This window comes from Scyliorhinus canicula, chromosome 4 (genome assembly GCF_902713615.1).
Source record: "Scyliorhinus canicula chromosome 4, sScyCan1.1, whole genome shotgun sequence".
In the NCBI taxonomy this organism is placed as follows: domain Eukaryota; kingdom Metazoa; phylum Chordata; class Chondrichthyes; order Carcharhiniformes; family Scyliorhinidae; genus Scyliorhinus; species Scyliorhinus canicula.
Window position 1 is genome coordinate 208,072,427 of NC_052149.1, and position 21,147 is coordinate 208,093,573.

General features: G+C 45.4%; 1 protein-coding gene across 2 annotated transcripts in view; it reads right to left on the reverse strand.

Annotated features, from left to right (window-relative positions):
- Window positions 1-21,147, reverse strand: part of LOC119965342 (PDZ and LIM domain protein 4-like) — a 128,419-nt gene that overhangs the window by 88,371 nt on the left and 18,901 nt on the right. For both annotated transcript variants that reach the window (XM_038795971.1, XM_038795972.1), the window contains exon 2: window positions 5,630-5,781. In XM_038795971.1, the coding sequence (XP_038651899.1) occupies window positions 5,630-5,781 (152 nt within the window). The remainder of the gene's footprint in view (window positions 1-5,629; window positions 5,782-21,147) is intronic.

Genomic DNA, 21,147 nt, shown 5'->3' on the forward strand with positions numbered 1-21,147 from the left:
GGCGGAGAGATGGCAGATGGAGTTTAATCCGGACAAATGTGAGGTAATGCATTTTGGAAGGTCTAATGCAGGTAGGGAATAAACAGAGAATGGTAAAACCCTCAAGAGTATTGAAAGTCAGAGAGAACGAGATGTACAGGTCACTGAAAGGGGCAACACAGGTGGAGAAGGTAGTCAAGAAGGCATACGGCATGCTTGCCTTCATTGGCCGGGGCATTGAGTACAAGAATTGGCAAGTCATGTTGCAGCTGTATAGAACCTTAGTTAGGCCACACTTGGAGTATAGTGTTCAATTCTGGTCGCCACATTACCAGAAGGATGTGGAGGCTTTAGAGATGGTGCAGAAGAGATTTACCAGGATGTTGCCTGGTATGAGGAGCGGTTAATGAACTCAGTTTGTTCTCACTGGAATGACGGAGGTTGAGGGGCGACCTGATAGAGGTCTACAAAATTATGAGAGGCATAGACAGAGCGGATAGTCAGAAGTTTTCCCCAGGGTAGAGGGGTCAATTACTAGGGGACATAGGTTTAAGGTGTGAGGGGCAAGGTTTAGAGGAGAGGTACGAGGCAAGTTTTTTTTTATAAACGCAGAGGGTAGTGGGTGCCTGGAACCCGCTGCCGGAGGAGGTGGTGGAAGCTGGGATGAAAGTGACATTTAAGGGGCATCTTGACAAATACATGAATAGGATGAAAATAGAGGGATACGGACCCAGGAAGTGTGCAAGATTTTAATTTAGACGGGCAGCATGGTTGGCACGGGCTTGGAGGGCCGAAGGACCTGTTCCTGTGCTGTACTTTTTCTTTGTAATACAATATTCTCTCATCCACTTTGATGTTAAAAAATCTTAAACAAAGCCACAAGGGAAGAGAAAGTGGTTTGCAAGAGCTACTAACCTCAGTGCAAAGGAAATCAATTAATTAGAATCATCAATCCAGAGTGAACAAAGGCCCTGTGTTATCTTAATTGCCACATTCAGTTTCTGTTTGGGAAGGACAACAGTTGTTCCAAGACGTTTCCAGCAAATAGACAATTATTTTTAAAAACTTTACTTATGGAGATAAACTTGCATCGCTCCTGAATCAGAAAAGTAATGTACAGTGGTGCTGTGTCAAGCTTGTGGCATTTTTGTTGAACCCCATTTTTAACTAGATCACCAAGAGTGGTGTTCATGGCAAGGTTGTCCACCCCTCTAGATATTGCTGTTAGAAATTCAGAAAAGCAGACCTTTTTCACCCGAGCACCCCAAACATAATTAACAAGGGAGACAAATGAGAAGAGTAACAAAGACAGTGCAGTCAGTAGTCAGAAGAGTGAGGGGGTGGGTAAAGAGTGTTAATTTAAAGCTGAGAAATCAGCATTCGGCACTGTACATTTCAAGTCTGCCTTCAATTTTAAACATCCATGCAGAGTTCTGTGAAGGCGTTTGTACCAGACCGATCACCTGGCTGACCAGACTGGAGAGATGTGAAACCAGGATAATGGACACATGCAAAGGGCGCAGCAGAGGAAAAAGGATGGGGAAATAAACAAGAAATGCAAGGGATTAAAATAAAGGAAGAAAGAAATGTGGACAAAAGGACTTGCTGAATTTGGAAGTTTTTGGAAGAAAAGAGTTCAGAAAGTAACGTAAATTTCCAGATTTGTTTTGACACGTCATCTCACTGATAATTTTGTATTCTCCAAAACAAAAAGACACTGAAATGTCCTCAGGTAAAGGTATGCAATTGAGAAACAGTGGGCAGATATCACATGATCAAACCTCCAGGAAAAGTTGCCAACTATTGCTCATCTGGTACTTGTTTCGTTTAACTGCAGGGCCGGTTTTAAGCCTATTTGACCAATTTCATCAAATTGGGCCCCGCACCTTAAGGGGGCCCTGCGCCAGCGGCGACAGAGTTACCGTTTGAAGCCTTTTCTGTATTCTAAGAGGAACTATAGGGTAGTTTTTACTTTTGGGGAACGCACCGCATTACCGTCGACAAATCTTTCAGCCCTGCGCCGCCAAATCCTTCCGCCCGGGTAAGTAAGTTTCAAAATTTTAGTATATCAAGCATTTAATGGGTTTTTTTGGTTAAAGACGAGCATACCACACGAAATATAAAAATACATAAATTTTTACTTTTGTAGAGTAGGGGCCCCGCCATCACTTTTCTAATTGGGCCCGCAATTCCTAGCACCGGCCCTGTTTAACTGCCTTAATTTTACAAAAAAAGGTGGCTCACTGCATCATTCTACCTTTTGCCAAAAGAAAGAAAAGAACTTGCAAGTAAACCTCAAATCCTCTGGATATCACAAACACTTCACAGCCAATTAACAGCTTCTTAAAAAACAGTCAGCATTACAAAAGCAAATGACAGCCAAATCACATATTTTGTTTAATGTGCACAAATTGGTTCAACTGTTTAGCTGGATTAAAGGAGAAGTGTGGGCGACAACCCTGGTTTACCATGGGATCATTTTCTATCTCTCCGGACCTAGAGGAAGACCTCCAGTTTAAGAAAGTCTGATCGGAAAGACTGCTTTGTTGAGTTACAAAACTTGAGCATCCCACCGATTGTCCACTGCAGCAATGCAAGTAAGTGAATAGTGCAGCAGCTCACACCAATCCTCAAATATTAATAATGCTGTATTGGAATATTGACTGCATTTGTGGTTGGTGCTACTCAACATTCTTTGTTTTAATCTGCCCCAAGATGTATATATTTTTATTTGCAACTATATACTTCAGCAACAAAAAGATACAACAAGCACTGCAAGGCGAAAGAAAATGGAGCAAAAAAAAAAAACAATTCTAATCTAAGTAAAGAATCACTAGCTTTCGGAGCACTGCTCCTTCCTCAGGTGAATGAAGAGATATGTTCCAGAAACACATATATAGACAAAGTCAAAGCGTTCTCCAAGGCGGCCTTCAGGACGCGCGACAACGCAAAATCGCCGAGCAGAAACTTACAGCCAATTTCCGCACACATGAGTGCAGCCTCAACCCAGACCTTGGATTCATTACATTCACCCCCCACCATCTGGCCTGGGCTTGCGAAATCCTACCAACTATCCAGGCTTGAGACAATTCACACCTTTTTAAACCTGGGGTAACCCCTATCTCTGGATCTGTAAAGATTTAATTATACATGTTTCTGGAATCTACCTCTTTCATTCACCTGAGGAAGGAGCAGTGTTCCGAAAGCTAGTGTTTGAAACAAACTTGTTGTACTTTAACCTGGTGTTGTAAGCCTTCTTATTGTGCTCACCCCAGTCCAACGCCGGCATCTCCACATCAAGTAAAGAATTTCATGAGATATTGTATACTGACACTACAGAACCCAATAGACGGCAGACATGATCAATACAAGTCATGCAAAGCTGATAATGAAAATGTTATCCCATATCAGCTTGTATTCACTTTATCAAGCACATGTCACTTAGAGGCTTGGAACAAATACCAGTCCCAAACCAGACACCAATTTAGATATGTGGCACATAATTTTGTTCCCAAAAGTTTGAAGTAATTAGATTTAATACCACATGAAAGGAGTATTTATTGTACACAGCTCAATAAGCCATCTTCAGCCAAAAGTTACAAATTATTGTCTCAGGGCAAAACAAAATGATTTTCCAATGAATAAATCCTGTCCTTTATTTTAAACAGCATTTGTCATAAGGTTAAAGTCGCCATAGTCGCAGATGGCCATAGACTGCTTTCCCCTTTGAGGGGGAGAGCAGACAGGTGGTGATTTAACCTGAGGATCTCAGGCGAGGCACAAGATTGAGATGATGAGCCTTCATGAATAACCTTCATGGAATAGTCCCCAGCATCACAGATTTCAGTTTTCAGCCAATACGATTCACCCAGCCACCTTCAGCTGCTTCATCAGTCATCTTGCTTCCATCATAAGATCAGACATGGAGCTGTTTGCAGATGACTGCACAATGTTCAGCACCATTCGCGACTCCTCAGATAATGAAGCAGCCCATGTCCAAATGCAGCAGGACCTGGACAATATCCAGGCTAGTGGCAAGTTACGTTTGTGCCATACAAGTGTCAGGCAATGACCATCCTCTCCAAGAGAGGATCTAACCACCACCCCCTGACATTCAATGGCATTACCATCTGGTACAGAAAGTGAATTGGACTAGCCATATTAATACTGTGGCTACCAGGGCAGGTCAAAGGCTAGAAATCCAACGGCAAGTAACTCAACTCCTAACCCTCCCCAAAGACTGTCCACCATCTACAAGGCACTAGTCAGGATTGTAATGGAATACTCTCCATTTACCTGCATGAGTGCAACTCCAGCAACCAAAGTTTAACACTATCAGGACAAAGCAGCCCGCTTGATTGTTCCCCCTTTCATTAACATTCAAACTCTCCATCACCAATGAACAGTGGCAGCAGTGTGTACCATCTACAAGATGCATTGCAGTTACTCACCAAGGTTCCTCAGACAGCACCTTCCAAACCCACAACCACTACCATCTAGGACAAGAGCAGCAAATACAACCTGGAGGTTCCCCTCCAAGTAACTCACCACCCTGATTTGGAAAATGTATTGCTGTTCCTTTACTGTCGCAGGAGTAACATCCTGGAACTCCCTCCCCAACAGCACAGTGGGTGTACCTACACCTCAAGGACTGCAGCGGTTCAAGGCAAGTCACCATAATCTTCTGAAGAGCAACCAGGGATAGGCAATAAATGCTGGCCTAACAAGAGACGCCCACATCCTGTAAAATTATTATTTTTTTTAAAACTTATTGTACAATGGACTGAGAGACAAAAAGTCAAAAGAATAATGATTGTTGGGTCCAAGTGAGGTGCGAACAGTGCAAGTGAAAGAGACTTCAACAAACCTTGGAAGGTGGGTAAAATAAAAAATCACGAGTCACTACATTATAGGGGATTGAGAGGCCAAGTCTTCCGAGGCAGAGATTACGGGAGCAATGCAGCCAATGCACTGCGTCTGACTCAAGCCAGATGGAACGGCGAATCCCACGAGAGCCCCAAACTGAGCTTGCGTTGGGCCCAACTCACGCCACCCGCTGTGATCTGGACCACACCCAGCATGGACGCTGCTTTTACCTGGTGCCCGAGTGTAAACAGCCGCACCTGCGAGACCTCAGCCGGGCACCGTTTAGCATTGGTTGTCACAAAATGTGGGCCGGGTGTGACGACACCTTAGAGAGGTGGGGTCTCGTAGACCTTTAGAGACACCACCCCCCCCCAATCGTCAGGGCAGTAGGAGGCTTTGCCCATGAAGTGGGGTGAGGGCAGACAAAGGTTGGGAGGGTGGCTTAGGGATTGGGACAGTCGTCATAATGGTACCCTGATCTGAGAGGAGCCGGTCTTGCTGATGGGATCAGTGCAGGAAAGAGTTTAAGTGAGACCTTGACGGGGAGAAACTCCACGGTCCAAAAACAAACAGCACAGTGCCGTTGAATAGCAGGTTGAATCTCGACACATCAGCCGCTGAGAAGCGTGCCGAAAGAGGACTTTGAACTAGTACGTTTTTGAATTCACCGGAAACAGCTGCAAAATTGGACTATCTTTTTAAATTTGATATATTTTCTCCTGCATTACAAGTGGAGCTTGACCTTAAATAGAAGGAGGATTAGTTTTGGACATTAATTGCTGACCTGTTAATCGAAAGGGTAAGCTGGTCTGTACAGGCCTTGATCTTGTTTTGAGCATCCAGATGGTTCATATTCTCTGTACTGTCTTCATTGATGGCCACAATAACATCACCAGGACAAAGATTAGCCGAGGATGCCTTACTCCCAGGAGTCACCTTCAATAAAGAGAAATGCCCAAGTTTAGAAATCGTGACTTCATTGAATCCAAGACCAAATCCATAAAGGTACTCTGTTGGGTTTATTTGGTGGGCAGTGCCTGGCACACACAAAGGACCAGAGCATGTGAAGCAGGTGTAGCTGTCCATGGTTGGTGACTGCAGTGGGGTGAGAGGAGAACAAAAGCAGCATTCACCGAGGGGAGTCTTACAAAGTACCCCTGGCTGGAGAGATTATTTCCATGAGGATAGGATGGGAACGGCAATTGCGGGAAGGGGTCAGGGAAAGATGGAATGGCAGGGACAGTTTTTTTGAAACAAATTTGCAACAAACAATTTGCAAGCCATCCTTTGTGCTAAAAGTGAAGATTGTTTAAACTCTGTTTGATAAATTACATCAGCGTTGATTGAGTAAATGACAACAGTTTAGACCCAAAGAGTTTCTGTGCAGTCTAAATAAAAAGGACTTACCAATCACACAAACTTTAGAAAGGAGCAATTAGAATATTGTTACAAAAGTTGAATCATAAAACAGGATTGGTAATTTGGAAGCTCTTTTCTTTGATTACAGAAATTACAAACAGGCAGTTTTCAGAGGAGTAGAGTGCATATTCCTTAAATATTGAGCTAATCAGATGTAAACCTTGCTTTTCAACGCAGGAGAAAACAATTTCCAATTCGATTTTCGTATTTTATGGCTTATAAACAATTCACAAGACCAGACTCCTGACAAAGTTGCATTTATATTCCTTGGCCTGACAGCTTTATGTAACATTTTCCAGAGCAGCAAGTTTTGATTCCGTTAAAGTCTTATTAAAGATGAAGGGATAATGAGAAATCTTGCATTTAAAAAAGAGACACTGCTGCAGTAATGTACTGATTTGACCACAGATGTTTTGCTGGTCTCAAGGACGAGTATAATGATTTAGAATTCAATATGGAGTTTTTTTTTTGGAGGGTGGGGGTGTGAGAACCTTTTAATTGCTATATTATATACATACAAAAAAAACACTGTTCGGTCCGACAATGATTTAAGACATTACAACTCTCTAAGTCATATGAATGTGAAGCAGTGGGAAGTTGTAAAGCAAGAAGTATATTCAGCTTCGGGTTAAATGGAGCAAAAAAAGCCAACCTAAACATTACAATGAGCTGCAGCACTATCTTTTTTTTCGTAAAACAAAAAACAATAATCCAACATTAAATATTGGGCATTGTACATTAAATCATTTCAGATATATTCATGGAAAGGTGAATAACAGCATTGAGGAAAACGTTATTTAGTTTGATTAGAGATTTCTAAAATTATTTATTTTCACCAGTGTGAGACAACTGGCCTCACACAGATCAATCCAAACAGCCATGTGGGTATCTCACATACTGTGCCAAAGGAGATGGAGCAGAAGCTTTGGAGGGGCCCAGTGGCCCTCTTCGCCACAGACACAAATCCCGTTATGGCAGCTAAATCTCACCAGGGCAAAAACAGGATCGGCACTGGCGAGATCAGTTTCAGATCCACCCCCCACTGGCATGATCATGTTCACACCCAGAAAAGGATTGACGGATTCCGTTAATTTGAATAAATGTAGTCACGTTTAAAACAGCTCTGTAGCTTCCTCCCCCGTAGCGTCACATCATATTGGCACAATTCAGTACTGATTTTTAAAAGCAAAAAACCGGCGTGACGACTCGGGGGGTGGGGGAGGTGAAGACGGTGCCTGCAGTTGAGGGTCAAGGCTGGGCATTGCCGGGGCTAACCCCCCTCCATTTCGGGGGGGCAGGGAGAAAATCCCCTTATATGCGGTGAGTGAGGGGAGGGAAAGAATGCCCCCAATCCCAATACCTTTGTGCTTGTTGGGGGGGGGGGGGGGGGGGGGGGTGTTTGGGGGAACATGAACGGTGTTTGAAACACAGGTGGGGACATCCTTTAAAAGATGGCACCCGGATCTCTGTGGAGCATGCTTTGCAGTCTCTATTAGACTCCACCAGGTCAGAATGATGGCAGAAACCATGCCCCCAGATTTTCTGTGTGCCAAGTGCCAGAAAATCAGGGGCAGGATTCTCTTGGCGCCAATGCCGAAATAATGTTTGGCGACTGGCCGGAGAATACCAGTTTCAAACCAAATCAGGGGCAGCGCCACTTTCGTGATGCTCCGCCCTTCACCGAGTATGTAGTGATTTTACATGGTTATGAACACAAGGGGTTAATGGGAAATTGAAAGATCACTAGGAGGCAACGCTGGCGGGTATAAAAGCAGATGCAAGCGGCTCTCTGCCTCTCTTGGTGATTAGACGGTGACGAGAGTAGGAGCATAGATCTAGCTCAGGGCTACTAGTGTCGTCAGACATAGCTACAGTATATAAACGTTGTAACCTTTCTACTGGTATTGATCTTAAAGTAAGAACTCACGCAGTTGTTAAATTCGGTTTCTCAATAAACCTTTCAATACCTCTGGACGACTTCGAGCCTCCTTCATCAAGGTGCAGAAAGGCTCTGCCACAACTGGATTGAGTAACACATGTTATATACGGTACTGCTACCAAACACACGACAGTAAGGTAACAAAAGAGAGTACGCCGCGTGATGCACCGAAGGCCTCAGGATGTTGCCGGAGACCTACACCCCGATGCTCTGCCCGGACCAGCTGAGTTCCCAACAGTGTCGATCTCGTGTCCCATCATCCGTTGGGAACTCGGCGTGGCGGCAGCGGACTCAGTCCAACGCCAATCGCGGATAGGGGGGACTCTGTCATGGACTGGGGGCACTGTTGGTGGGTGGTCTGGGGCTCGGGAGCCAGCCAAAGTGGGGCACTAGTTTGCAGGCCAGGTCCATGGGCAGCCGGCGTCATGTTGCACAGTGCAGCCTCTGCAGGCCGCCGCTGAGCACATGCGTGGCCACGGACCCGGCAATTCTCCGTACCGTAACGGCAACTAGAGTCGGGTGCTCTACGCTGCTCAGCTGCCAGCCCCCAATCAATGGAGGATTGGTGACCATTTTTAGCTGAATTTCCAGTCGTAAAACACCACCGTTGCCATGCCGGCGTGGGGACATAGCATCAAAAATCAGAGAATCCAGCCCCAGGTCTGAAAACTCAGCTGAGTGTCTGGAGAGAAACACGCCGGTTTTCAGTCAGAGCCTGACTGTGACAAATTTGGGGCAAATTCTGCACTTGTACTACTTGAAACACTTGCATTTAACACACAAAATATTTCAGGTTAAAAAAAATAAGGGATTAATATTTTTGTATTCCGTTCTCAATTTTAATTTCTTCCCCCATGATATCTTGCTTTCCCAAGACTTTTTAATGAAAACCCTCTCAATTTCATTGCAGTGGCAGATACTCAAATGTTTGAGAAGTAATTACTTATTGCTGGAAAATAGGAGTAGGCCATTCGGTCCTTTTCTGCCACTCCAGCATGTTCCCATTCTCTTTCTCCCTGCCTCACGCTCACTCACTCCCCACCCGTGGCCCCAATACTTTTTTCCTTGAACCCCAAGAACTACATCCAACTCCTTGTTGGAAATATACAGGTTTGTATTCTCCATTTGGGAGATTATGGGCACGATCCAACAGCCAGGCTGCACCCGTTAAGGCAACTCACCACGGCTCAGCGTGGCTGATCAAAGCCAGGAGATCCCGTTTCCAGGATCTACCCGGCTCGCAATGCCTCAAGATCGAACGTGATCTTGCGAGACATTTCACTTTAATTTGCAGTTTCTAGGAGGTACCCGAGGCTTGGGAAGCATTTCCTTTGCCCGGAAACCTCGAGCGAGCGCTGTTCAGTACGCATCTCCAGAAGGAATGGCGCTCGCGGGGGACTCCGGAGGCTTCCAGGTGCATGCCCTGTGAGCAGGGTTTTACCCAGGCACTGGTGCCACCCGGGCACTATGATAATGTGCCAGCCTGGCACTGCCAAGGTGCCCATCTGATTGGGCACAGCCAGGCTGGCATCTTTTTGTGCTGGCGATTGTGCCAATTAGAATTGGTGCCCCGATATCTTTCTGTACTGAAGTTTCAGCGAGCAGAGCTCCTCGGTGTAGAAAACAGCTATGTGCAGCCTCTGATTTAATGCGAGTGGTGTTTTATAGCCATACATTTCTTGCCGCAGAGAGCCAAATGTGCTGGCTAGGGGACTTAGGTCCCATTTAGTTGCAACCCGCCTTAGGTTCTCCTGCCGGAGCTGAATTGCAGCAGTTTTACAATCTCATTGGAGTTGTAAAGTGGGGTGAAGTTCCATATTCCTTGCCATGGAAAAATATGGCGTGGAATACGAGGGATTCCCAGGAAATCCCACTATCGGGCCGCCATCTTGAGTGGGCGGCCCAATAGAGATCCTATGGCCAGGCAATCCTCCCACACTGCAAATCAACTCCGAACCACCTCACCCCCCCCCCCCCCCCCCTCCTACCCACAACCCCCCCCACAAACCCCAAGATATTGCAGGAGTCACTGTGGTGGAGCATCTGGTAGAAGAGGCACAGGCACAAGGGTTGGGGGGGGGGGGGGGGGTGGTTGAGGTGGCCCTTGGATGGTCTCTCCTAGCATGGCCCTGGCATGGTGGGCCATACTGTGGACCAAGAACGCAGCATCCTTAACAGAATTCTAGTAGGTTTGTCAAGAATCATTTCCCTAGAATTTTCTCCACTACCAATGCCAGGCTGACTTTACCTCCCTTTTAGATCGTGGGGTTACATTCGCTAACCTCCGATCTGTAGGAACCGATCCAGAGTCCATAGAATCTTGGAAGACAAGCATCAAGGAATCCACTTGTTTTAGGGCCAGTCCATAAATACTCTGCGACGTTATCAGGCCCTGTGGATTGATCAGCATTTAATCCCATCAATTTCCAAACACCATTTCTCAGATTTCCTTCCCATTTGATCTTTTACTCTTGTCCCCGATTCCCCCTCCTCCGAATCCCTCCATTAGGGTCCCATTCCCCTGCCGTATTTGCTTAAATACCCTGCCACATTAGTTTAAACCTTCCCCAATCACTCTAGCAATTACATTCCCTAAGGCTCTAGTCCAGAGTTCCTGCCCAGGTGTAACCTATCCAGTTGTACTGGCCTACCTCCCTCAGAACTGGTCCCAGAAATCTGAAACCCTCCCTATCACACCATCTCTTCAGCATGTATTCCTCCAATATATACTTTCTACTGACCAGCACGTGGCACTGGTAGTAATCCTGAGATCACTACCGTTGAGGTATGGCCAGTGTGTCCTCTTCCCTCCAGAATGTCTTGGAACTGCTCAGACATTCTTGACCATGGTGTAACAAATTGGTCTGTTGCCGCTTTCTCCCCCAACCAGCGAGGCCATTCTCCGTATCCAACGTGGTCGATCGGTTTTGCAGTGGATGGCCATCGAAGTTCTGCACTGCTTACCTAGTCGTCTGGCTCTGCCTGCTGGTCACCCATTCCCTTCCTGCCTCAAGTCCAAACCTGCCGTGTGACCACTGCTAACTATACTCTCTGCCTCGCGGATGCTCCCTATTTTCTTCCCTGACTGCTGACTACAATCCCATTCATGGGATTGTGGCTGAACTTCCACTGTGCTGGTCAACCTGGCAGTGTACTTTGCAGCCATAATGCCTCACAGCTGGTTTGCCTCACCCACTTGCACACTTTGAAGCTCTGACGCATCCCCCTCGGTGCACTCTATGGTCTGACCTATTTCAGTCGCTTTGTCTAAGGTAATCTTAGTTTCAAACAGACGATTTTTTTGCACACTGTTGTTAATACTGCATGTTAAACAGTCCTCTCAAAAAGGTTCTCTTTCAACCAGCTTCTACAGCAGTCATTTTCAAATCGTGGGTCATGGGTGGGTGTCAGAAGTTGCAGACTATGTGTCGCGACATTGCCGATCGTGGGTCCATGCGCCGCGGGGTTCCTGATTGCGCAAAGTCACGGACTGCATTGAAAAATGCTGGCTGTGAATGGGTTTCAGAATGCCGGCCATTCCGTACATGCGTTCCGCCTCAGCAGTGCGCAGGCCCAGAGCACAGCGAGGATGAATGCCTCCTCCGGATGTCAGCACGCTGACCCAGAACCAGATGGTGTGATGTGTTCTTGGCACAAGAGAGAGCGATTCCTCCATTTTGCAGCTGCAACCAGTGCTGGTGTGGACTCCAGGGCCTCTAGTGAACAACCCATGAAGAAGAGGCTGAAAATGGGAACAAAAGTAGCATAAAAAGGTGATTACTTGAAGTGTGGGTTTCTTAATTGTGCCACTGCAAATTATGATTCAAAGTTCATGCGTTATATGCAGCAAAGCACTAGAAAATGCAAGTTTAAAGCCCTCAACACTTCAAAGACATTTAAAGGCTAAACATGGCGGGTTTAAGGACAAACCTCTTGATTCTTTTTCCAATGGATGCGGGGAAATATTAACGCATCCACTGAAGTCATTATCAGAAATGTAACATTAAGTGGAGTTTGGACATTCTTCCCGTGTCTGTGTGGGTTTCCTCGGGCCTGGTGCTCTGGTTTCCTCCCATAGTCCAAAGATGTGGTTAGATGGGCTTGGCATGCTAAATTGTCCCTAGGTGGGTTACGCGGATAGGGTAGGGGTTTGGGCCTTGGTAAGGTACTCTTTCAGAGGGAGGTGCAGACTTGATGGGATGAGTGGCCGCATTCCGAACTATAGAAATTATATGAAATTAGATCCTGATGACCGAGCAGGCACACCTGTGACATTAAAAGGCAAGTGAAACTGGTGGGTTGCCTTGGCCGGCCATCGCAAAGGTTGGCCAGTGCGGGTCCCGAAGGATATCCAGTTGTTAAAAATGGGTCATAAGAATCATAGAATTTACAGTGCAGGAGGCCATTTGTCCCATCGAGTCGACACCGACCCCTGAAAGAGCATTTTACCTCATCCCATACCTCCACTCTAACCCTGTAACCCCACCTAACTTTTGGACACCACAGGGCAATTTAGCATGGCCAATCCACCTAACCCACACATCTTTTGCCCTGGGTAAAAAAGTTTGAAAAACACTGTTCTAGAGCACAACAACTCCCTGTATCAGAGACAAATAGGCAGTGGGTACACGTTAATCCCAGGGTGGGGGGTTGGGGAGGGGGGTCAAGCTTTCAGAACAAGAACTAGGCTGCTATGATCCCCTTCAGCTGTCTCCTCAGTAGCTGAACAGGTCCTGACAGAATGTGGTTTTGCGGTGCAATAAGAGGCGTCACAGACATGGTGCGCAATTCAGCAGACTCAAGTTCAAGTCCCCTTAACGGTGCATTTAGTGAGGTTCTACTCGGTGGGAACACAAGCCATTTCCTGCAATGGCAAGCTCAGCGCAGGAAGGCTAATAGCCAACAGGGCACTGTTTTAAAGGCAGCCTCAATCTTTTGACCCCTCAGCGGCCACAGGATTCCCTCCTCCCCCACAGATCTCTTCTGGGGTCCTCGAGCTCCCACTCACCCCACCTCTTATGGGCAAGGCTGCCAGGCTCCAAATTCTGGCATGGGAACCTGGCACCTGGGCACTTAGCAATATCAGACAAGTGCTCTGGCTGGCAGTGTCCCTGTCAGTCTAGTAGAGCCACCTTGGTGCCAGGGAGCAACCCTGCCCAGTGCCTGACCACCACGGGCCTCAACTACCCAGAGAGACCCCTGCCAAAGGTGTCTAATGGCACCCACTTGAGGTCTAGCTGGCGGTGCTGGTGAATCCTGGGCCCCGGGTGAATTGGGTGAACACATATTTAATTGAGCCCAATGGGTCATAAATATGCACACCTGGGCCTCACCCAGCGAGAGCGAGATCCAGATCATGATGCACCGTGAGGTTCTGTAGAACCTTTAGAGGTTTTGAGTATTGCAATTCTCGATGAAGGCCTCACCCCAATACCAAGTCGGCCGCTGAATCACATACATGTTCTTCACTGTCGGGCAATTCCAAGGAAAATACAAGAAATTGCACCCAACCATGTACATGGCCTTTTTGGACCTCCTGAAAGCCTATGATTTGTCAACCATGGAGACTTTTGGAATATCCTCAGGAACCTTGGCTGCCCACAGAAATTTGCCATATCCTCCACTTACTCCATGATGACATACAAGCCATAATCCTCAATTATATCACTGCAGACCCCATCTTGGAGATGACTAATTTCAAACAAGGTTGTGTCATCATACCAACCATCTTCTCCATTTTCCTTGCTTCAATACTGCACCTCACCTCCAGAATATTATCCATAGGTATGAAAATAATTCACAGAAAAATGGGCAAATCTAGACTGCCTTCAATCCAAAACCACTCCACCCTTGTTCATGGAGCTTCAGTACGTAGAGAACTGGTTAGGTGGATTGGCCATGCTAAATTGCCCTTAGTGTCCAAAAAGGTTAGGATGGGTTATTGGGTTACGGGGATAGGGTGGAAGTGAGGGCTGAGGTGGGTCGGTGCAGACTCGATGGGCCGAGTGGCTCCTTCTGCACTGTGTTCTATTAAAAAAAACATTTGCACTCACGGTGGCAGAGTTCCAAGTCATTGTTGACTCCTTTGATGAAGCACATAAGAAAATGAGCCTTCACTAAACATCCAGACAACTAAAGGTCCTCTTCCGACCACCTTCCACAATACATCTCCCCGAAATCGACTTAATTAAATAAACGAGATTCTGGAAAAGGGAAATCGGTTTCAGATCTTGGGAGCCTCGTTTTACAGAGGGCAGGCATAAACAACAAAATCCATCATTGCATCCAATGTGTCATTTCAACCTTCAGCTGTCTGTGGAAGAGAAGATTTGAGAACCAGAATCTCAAATTGGAGACTCAAGGTATTCGGACAGCAGTGGCCCCTATGTTCCTATGAACTTCTGCGACTTGGGACAACCTACAACAGGCACTACAAAGCACTGGAGAACTACCACCAACGGTGCCTTCACAAGATGCTCCAAATCTGGAACCAGGCAAGGTGGTTCAATAATAACAGCCTCTCCCAAGCTGAATTTCTCAGTATTTGGGTGCTAAAAATCATTAAAATCAGCCCTTTATGGCAGACATGTTGCTTGTATGCCTGAGACCAAACTTTTGAAGCACCTGCTCTAATTGGAACGCCATCATGGCAGGAGACTCCCGAGAGAGCATCATAAATGCTTTAGCAGTGTTCTCCCCCGAGTCACAAGTCATTGGCTTGTGGCCAACGAAGAAGCGAATTCCCTGCTAAATATTTACTTGAAAGAATGGGACAAAGCAGATGCAAGAACAGAGCATTTATTATGTTTGGGCTATCCAAAGATGATGATGAGGAACTGGGCATATTTTAAATTGGCAGGTTCCTGAGCCGCAGGAAATCCATGCTGGAGATATTAATTTGAATAAAACCAAATTGAAAGAATTTGTATCAAAGAATGTTAATTGCTGTGACAATTACTGTCCAAAACTTGTCAGAGGCATCTCCGTTAAGCATAGAGGAGGTGTGGGCTTAAGTAGGGCGCTCTTTCCAAGGGCCGGTGCAGACTCGAAGGGCCAAATGGCCTCCTTCTGCACTGTAAATTCTATGATTCTATGATAAGTAGACAAATTAAAGCCAGGTTACAGCAAGAATCCAAACATCAACCATTAACGACCTACTTACTCACAACCAAGCTATTCCTGGGAATTAAAATGCCTGCTATAACCGCTCCAGTCTCTGTACACTTATCAGGTTTATATCAATGGAACAAAATGATTCAGTTAAAAGATGCACATTCTACATGTCATCTGCCATCTTGCCGCCACTCACTAAACCAGTCTATATATTTTTTTGCAGCCTCTGTCCTTCCCACAGCTTATATTTAAACATAGAACATACAGTGCAGAAGGAGGCCATTCGGCCCATCGAGTCTGCCCCGACCCACTTGAGCCCTCACTCCCACCCTATCCCCCTAACCCAATAATCCCTCCTAACCTTTTTGAACACCAAGGGCAATTTAGCATGGCCAATCCACCTAACCTGCACTTCTTTGGACTGTGGGAGGAAACCCACGCAGACATGGGGAGAACATGCAGACTCCACACAGATAGTGACCCAGCAGGGAAACGAACATGAGACCCTGGTGCTGTGAAGCACAGTGCTAACCACGATGCTACCGTGTTGCCCTGAATTGCACCTAGTTTTATATGGTCTGCGAACTTAAGGTACATTAACGACTTGGATGAGGAGATCGAGAGGAATGTAGATTGTAAATAATGTCCCTAGCACTGATCCTCGTCACATCCTGCTACTTAAATACCCTACTTATCCTTATTTTCTGCCCATTAACCAATCCATACTAATATTGTACTCCGAGCTTCATGAACCTTCTTTTGCACATGAGCCTTTTATTTGGCAATGTTTCATCCACCTGGATCCCTCGTGTCTTCCTGATTAGTTACAGCTTGAAAAATCCTAATATATGTTTGCCACATGATTTCTCATTTGTAAAAATACACTGATTTTTATGTGATCATACTACAATTTTCAAATACATTCGTAAGACTTCCTTAATGATAATTTCCAATTTCCTGACGACTAGCTAAATTGGTCTGTTTTCTGTCTCTCTCCTTTCTTGAACAGTAGAAGATACAACTGCTGTTTTCAAATCGACCAGGAAACATTGGAAAATCGTAGCCACTGCATTAACTATCTCCGCAGCTACTAATCAGGTCCTGGAGATGTCAGCATTTAGTCTTTTAAATTTCTTTAACATTAGCAGAGAAAAAGTATGAGCTATTTTAAATTACTAACTCTTATTAGCCTTTGCATACCAGAATTACAAGGCAATCAACATCATAGAGGTCTGCAGCACAGAAGGCTCTTCAGCCCATCGCATCTGCACTGGTCAAAAACAATCAAAGCCATTTTCCAGCATTTGGCCCACAGCCATGTATGCCTCAGCATCTTAAATGCACATCCAAATATTTCTTAAAACATTATGAGGGTCTTTGCTTCCACCATCCTCTCAGGCAGTGAGTTCAAGACTGCCATGACTCTCTGGGTGAAAATGTTTGAAACCGCCAGCCCCTCGCCTTAAATCTATGCGCCCTGGTCATTGATCCCTCTACCAAGGGATCATACCTTTCTATGCCTTTCAATTTTATACATCTCAATCAAATGTCATCCCTTAGCCTCCTCAGCTCCAAGGAAAACAACCCCAGTCTGTCCAATCTCTTCTTAACTAAAACTCTGCAGCCCAGGCAACATAGAACATGCAGTGCAGAAAGAGGCCCTCACTTCCACCCTATCCCCCTAAGCCGATAACCCCTCCTAACCTTTGTTTTGGTCACTAAGGGCAATTTATCATGGCCAATCCACCTAACCTGCACATCTTTGGACTGCGAGGAGGAAACCGGAGAAAACCCATGCACACACGGGGAGAACGTGCAGACTCCGCACAGGCATCCTGGTAAATTTCCTCTGCACCTTTTTCAATGCTGTAACGCCCCACCTACAATGTGGATTCCAGAACTGCACACAATACTGTGGCCTAAACAACGTTTTATACAGTTCCAGGATAACCTCCCTGCTGTTCAAGTTTATGCCTCAACTAATAAAGGCAAATATATCATATGCCTTCTAAATCACTTTCTTCACCTGCCCCGCTACCTTACGGGACCAGTGTACAAGGTCCTTCTGATTTTCTAGTTAAGCCAGAGATATTTGCTGGGACAAAGCATGAAGGCAACTTTTAAAATTCCTTTTTAACATGTGGGATGGAAGAAAGAGAGAAATCTATGGTTAAATCGCATCCTTATGGATCTTCCCAGCCGAGGTGGCAGGTCTGGACGTGGGATCTGGGACCCTCGGGACAGCATCCCACCTGGGTCCTGCCTCCTGCTGTTTCCCCAGAGGTGGACTGCCACTGGAATTCACAACCCACTCCATGAAGGTGGGTAAGCAATCTACATAATTAAAGCCTTGTGCCTCGAAGGCCATTTACCAACATTATTGGAATTTGTTTGGCAAGATACAAACATTCCCACTTTTGTCAGGAGTCATGCGCTATGCAATGCTTTAGAGGCAGCCTTTTGGCAGGAGGTCAAGGGGCCAATGGAGGCCGTTTGAAATGGCACCAAGAGAAATTAATCAGATAACAAAGAAAAGTACAGCACAGGAACAGGTCCTTTGGATTGTAGGCATTCTCGTGGAGTGGCACCTACCCCAATGTATAACATCAGCGTATATAGTCCAAAGTATACTGGTTCTAGCAGTGGTCTTTTCATATGAATGCATAAAGAAAATATTTCAAACTGGTATGGTCAGTTACTTCAATGTGCATTAATAATCCTAAGCGGAGGAAAAAAAATCTCAATGCAATACCTCCTTTATGTGTCAACTTTGCTTCAGTGTTAATGCTCTCATGTTCAAGTCAGATCCTGGGCGAGATTATCTGGCCTCCCGGCAGCATATTTCTCACCGCCAGGAGGCAATCCACCCTTGGCCGGCAGCAGATTTTTCTGGTACCACCTCGGTCAGTGGAATTTCCCATTTAATCTACCCCCTAGACGCCAGGACACCTGCAGCCGGGAGCGCAGTGGGATTGGAAGATCTCGTCGCGCGTGTCTTTCTTGGGGGGCAAAAAAAAAAAAAGTGCTGCATTGCCCCAGATCTATGATGAGATATTCAACATCGGGGCTGAATCTGCCCTATCTGGTTGATAATCTTGAAGCCAACAGATAAAAACATGGATTTAGTTCATTGGAATGTTGGGAGACGAGGAAATACATACAGACCCCCCCCACCCACCCACCCAGAATAATGGCCGTCTTTAGTGAAGTTTAGTACGTAGTTTTTGGAAACGTGAACCATAATACTTTTTTTCCCCCTCAAGTTAAAGGAATTTTTCCCCTTAATTCCCAGCAATGTGTCACAGACAGTGGGCGAGATTCTCTGGCAGCATTTCTCTCGCAGCAGGAGAAAGCCCGATGGCCTACAGCGGGATCTTTGGTCAATGGAATTTCCCATTGAATCTACCTCACGCCGTAGGAAACCCACAGCCAGGGTGCGCTGTCGGTGAGACCAAAAGATCCCACTGTCGTGAGCAGCCAGAAGATCTTGCCCCATGTATGTTTTAATGAACCTTAATATAAATAAATTAACAAGGTGTAAGGAATTCAAAAAACATTTTATAAGGCCGGCACGGTGATGCAGTGGTTAGCACTGCTGCCTCATGCCGCCAAGGATCCTGGTTCAATCCCAGGCCAAGGTCACTGTTCGTGTGGAATGTGCACATTCTCCCCATGTCTGTGTGGGTCTTACGCCCACAACCCAAAAAGATGTGCCGGGTTGGTGGATTGGCCACGCTAAGTTGCCCCTTAATTGGGAATTTAAAAAAGAAAACATTTTAGAACTATGAACCAAAAGTGCAAAAGTTACACCTAAAGTTCAGTTTCATCAAAGTGAAGATGAGCAGAGGGACTACTGTACATGGGTTTGATTACAAGGAGTGTTTTTGGACAGCACGACTGAAGCTACACCGAGTTGTTAAGTCACCTTTGGCACCACCTCAGGTGATTGACAGCCTTGTGGTCAAAGTTGCAGCTCTAGAATAAAGGACTATTGGATCAAAAGGAATAGCAAAGGTCAGTGGGGATGCAATTAACCTGACTAGATGACATAAATCTCACATCTACTCAAGAAACCAACGGGTATCTCAGCATTTGGGAAACAGATTTGGTAACATGAGAAAAGAGTTGCCTGGAGCACAAAGATCAAGGATAGAGAATGAATGCTTGAACAATAGGGTGGATTGTGTCTTTTTTTTAATATATAAAACATGCAAACTGGCTTTTTGCTTATGCTCTCTTTTTTCATTTTTGAGGACTTAATACTCTATTGTTCATCAACCATTTGCTGAATCAACAATTACCCAGTTTGCTCGTTAACATCAAACCAAGAGAGTCACGCAAAAAACATTTTCATGGTAGGAACAGTGTTGTTAAGAGTTGTCTGAGCAATTTTATTTTATACATTCATGGGATAGGCTACATCATTATTCTATTAGTATAACTAATGCAGAGTGTTAATTAATTTACACAAAAAGCTAGATTGATTAAAGTAAAAAAAGAGTTAGGTTCAGAAATATTTCTTAATTTAATAGTGGTAGCTACCCCAACTCACTTCCCAGAGTGTGGCGAATCTCTGCAAGCTCTCCCAAACAGATCCTCTTTTTACATCGCTTAGAATCGTATTATGCTTTTCATGCACATAGCCCAGTCCAACACACCAACCTACCTCCCTCCCATTGACTCTATCTACACCTCCAGCTGCCTTGGGAAAGCGGGCAGCATAATCAAAGACCCCTCCCACCCGGCTTACTCATTCTTCCAACTTCTTCCATCGGGCAGGAGGTGCAAAAGTTTAAGAACACGCAAGAACAGATTCAAAAACAGCTTCTTCCCCGCTGTTACTAGACAACGACCCTCTTATGGACTGACCTGATTAATACTACACTCCTGCATGCTTCACCCAATGTCGATGTCTATGTACTTACACTGTGTACCTTGTGTTGCCTAATTATGTATTTTATTTTCATGTACTAAATGATCTGTTTAAGCTGCTCGCAGAAAAATACTTTTCACTGTACCTCGGTACACATGACAATAAACAAATCCAAATCACCCCCAAACTTCAAATATATCGGTAGGTCAAGTACAAGTTGAGGAAATCTCATAGCATTACACAGTCAATGAAGCACTAACTGCTGTGAAAGACCAACATCCATAAAATAGCACACATGCCACCTAGAATAAAAGGAAGCCACAATACTGACCATTCACTTGAAGCAGTTGTATAAATAATGTAGCTATAACATCAGGCCAGAGGCAGAGATGGCAAGCAACTCCTCCCACCTCCCCAAAGCCTGCCCACCATCCACATGTATGTGATGGAATACTCTCCAATTGTCCAGGCAAGTGAAGTTCCAATAACACTAAACAAGCTCAACACCAGCCTGGACAAGGCAGCTACTTGATTGGCATCCTTCCTCCTCCAATTCTCAGTGTGCCATCTTTAAGATGCAATGTCGTGACTCACCAAGGTTCCTTCCACAGCGCCTTCCAAACCAGTGACCTCTATCAAGGATAAAGGGAAGACAATGGGGACCCCACCACTGGAAAGTCCCCAAGGCATGCTTCATCCAGACTTGGATCTATATTTGCCGTACCTTCACGGTGGCTGGGGTCAAAATCCAGGACCTTTCTCGTCAACAACATTGTGGATGTACCTACACAACATAAACTGTAGCAATTCAAGGAGTAAGCAATCACTACCTCCCCAGGAGCACTTAAGTATGGAAAACAAATGCTGACCCTACCCAAGATTCACATCCCAGGAATAAAGAAAATCATGCAAAGAGCTTAAAAATGTAATGTTAATGTATTTTTTAAAACAGAAATAT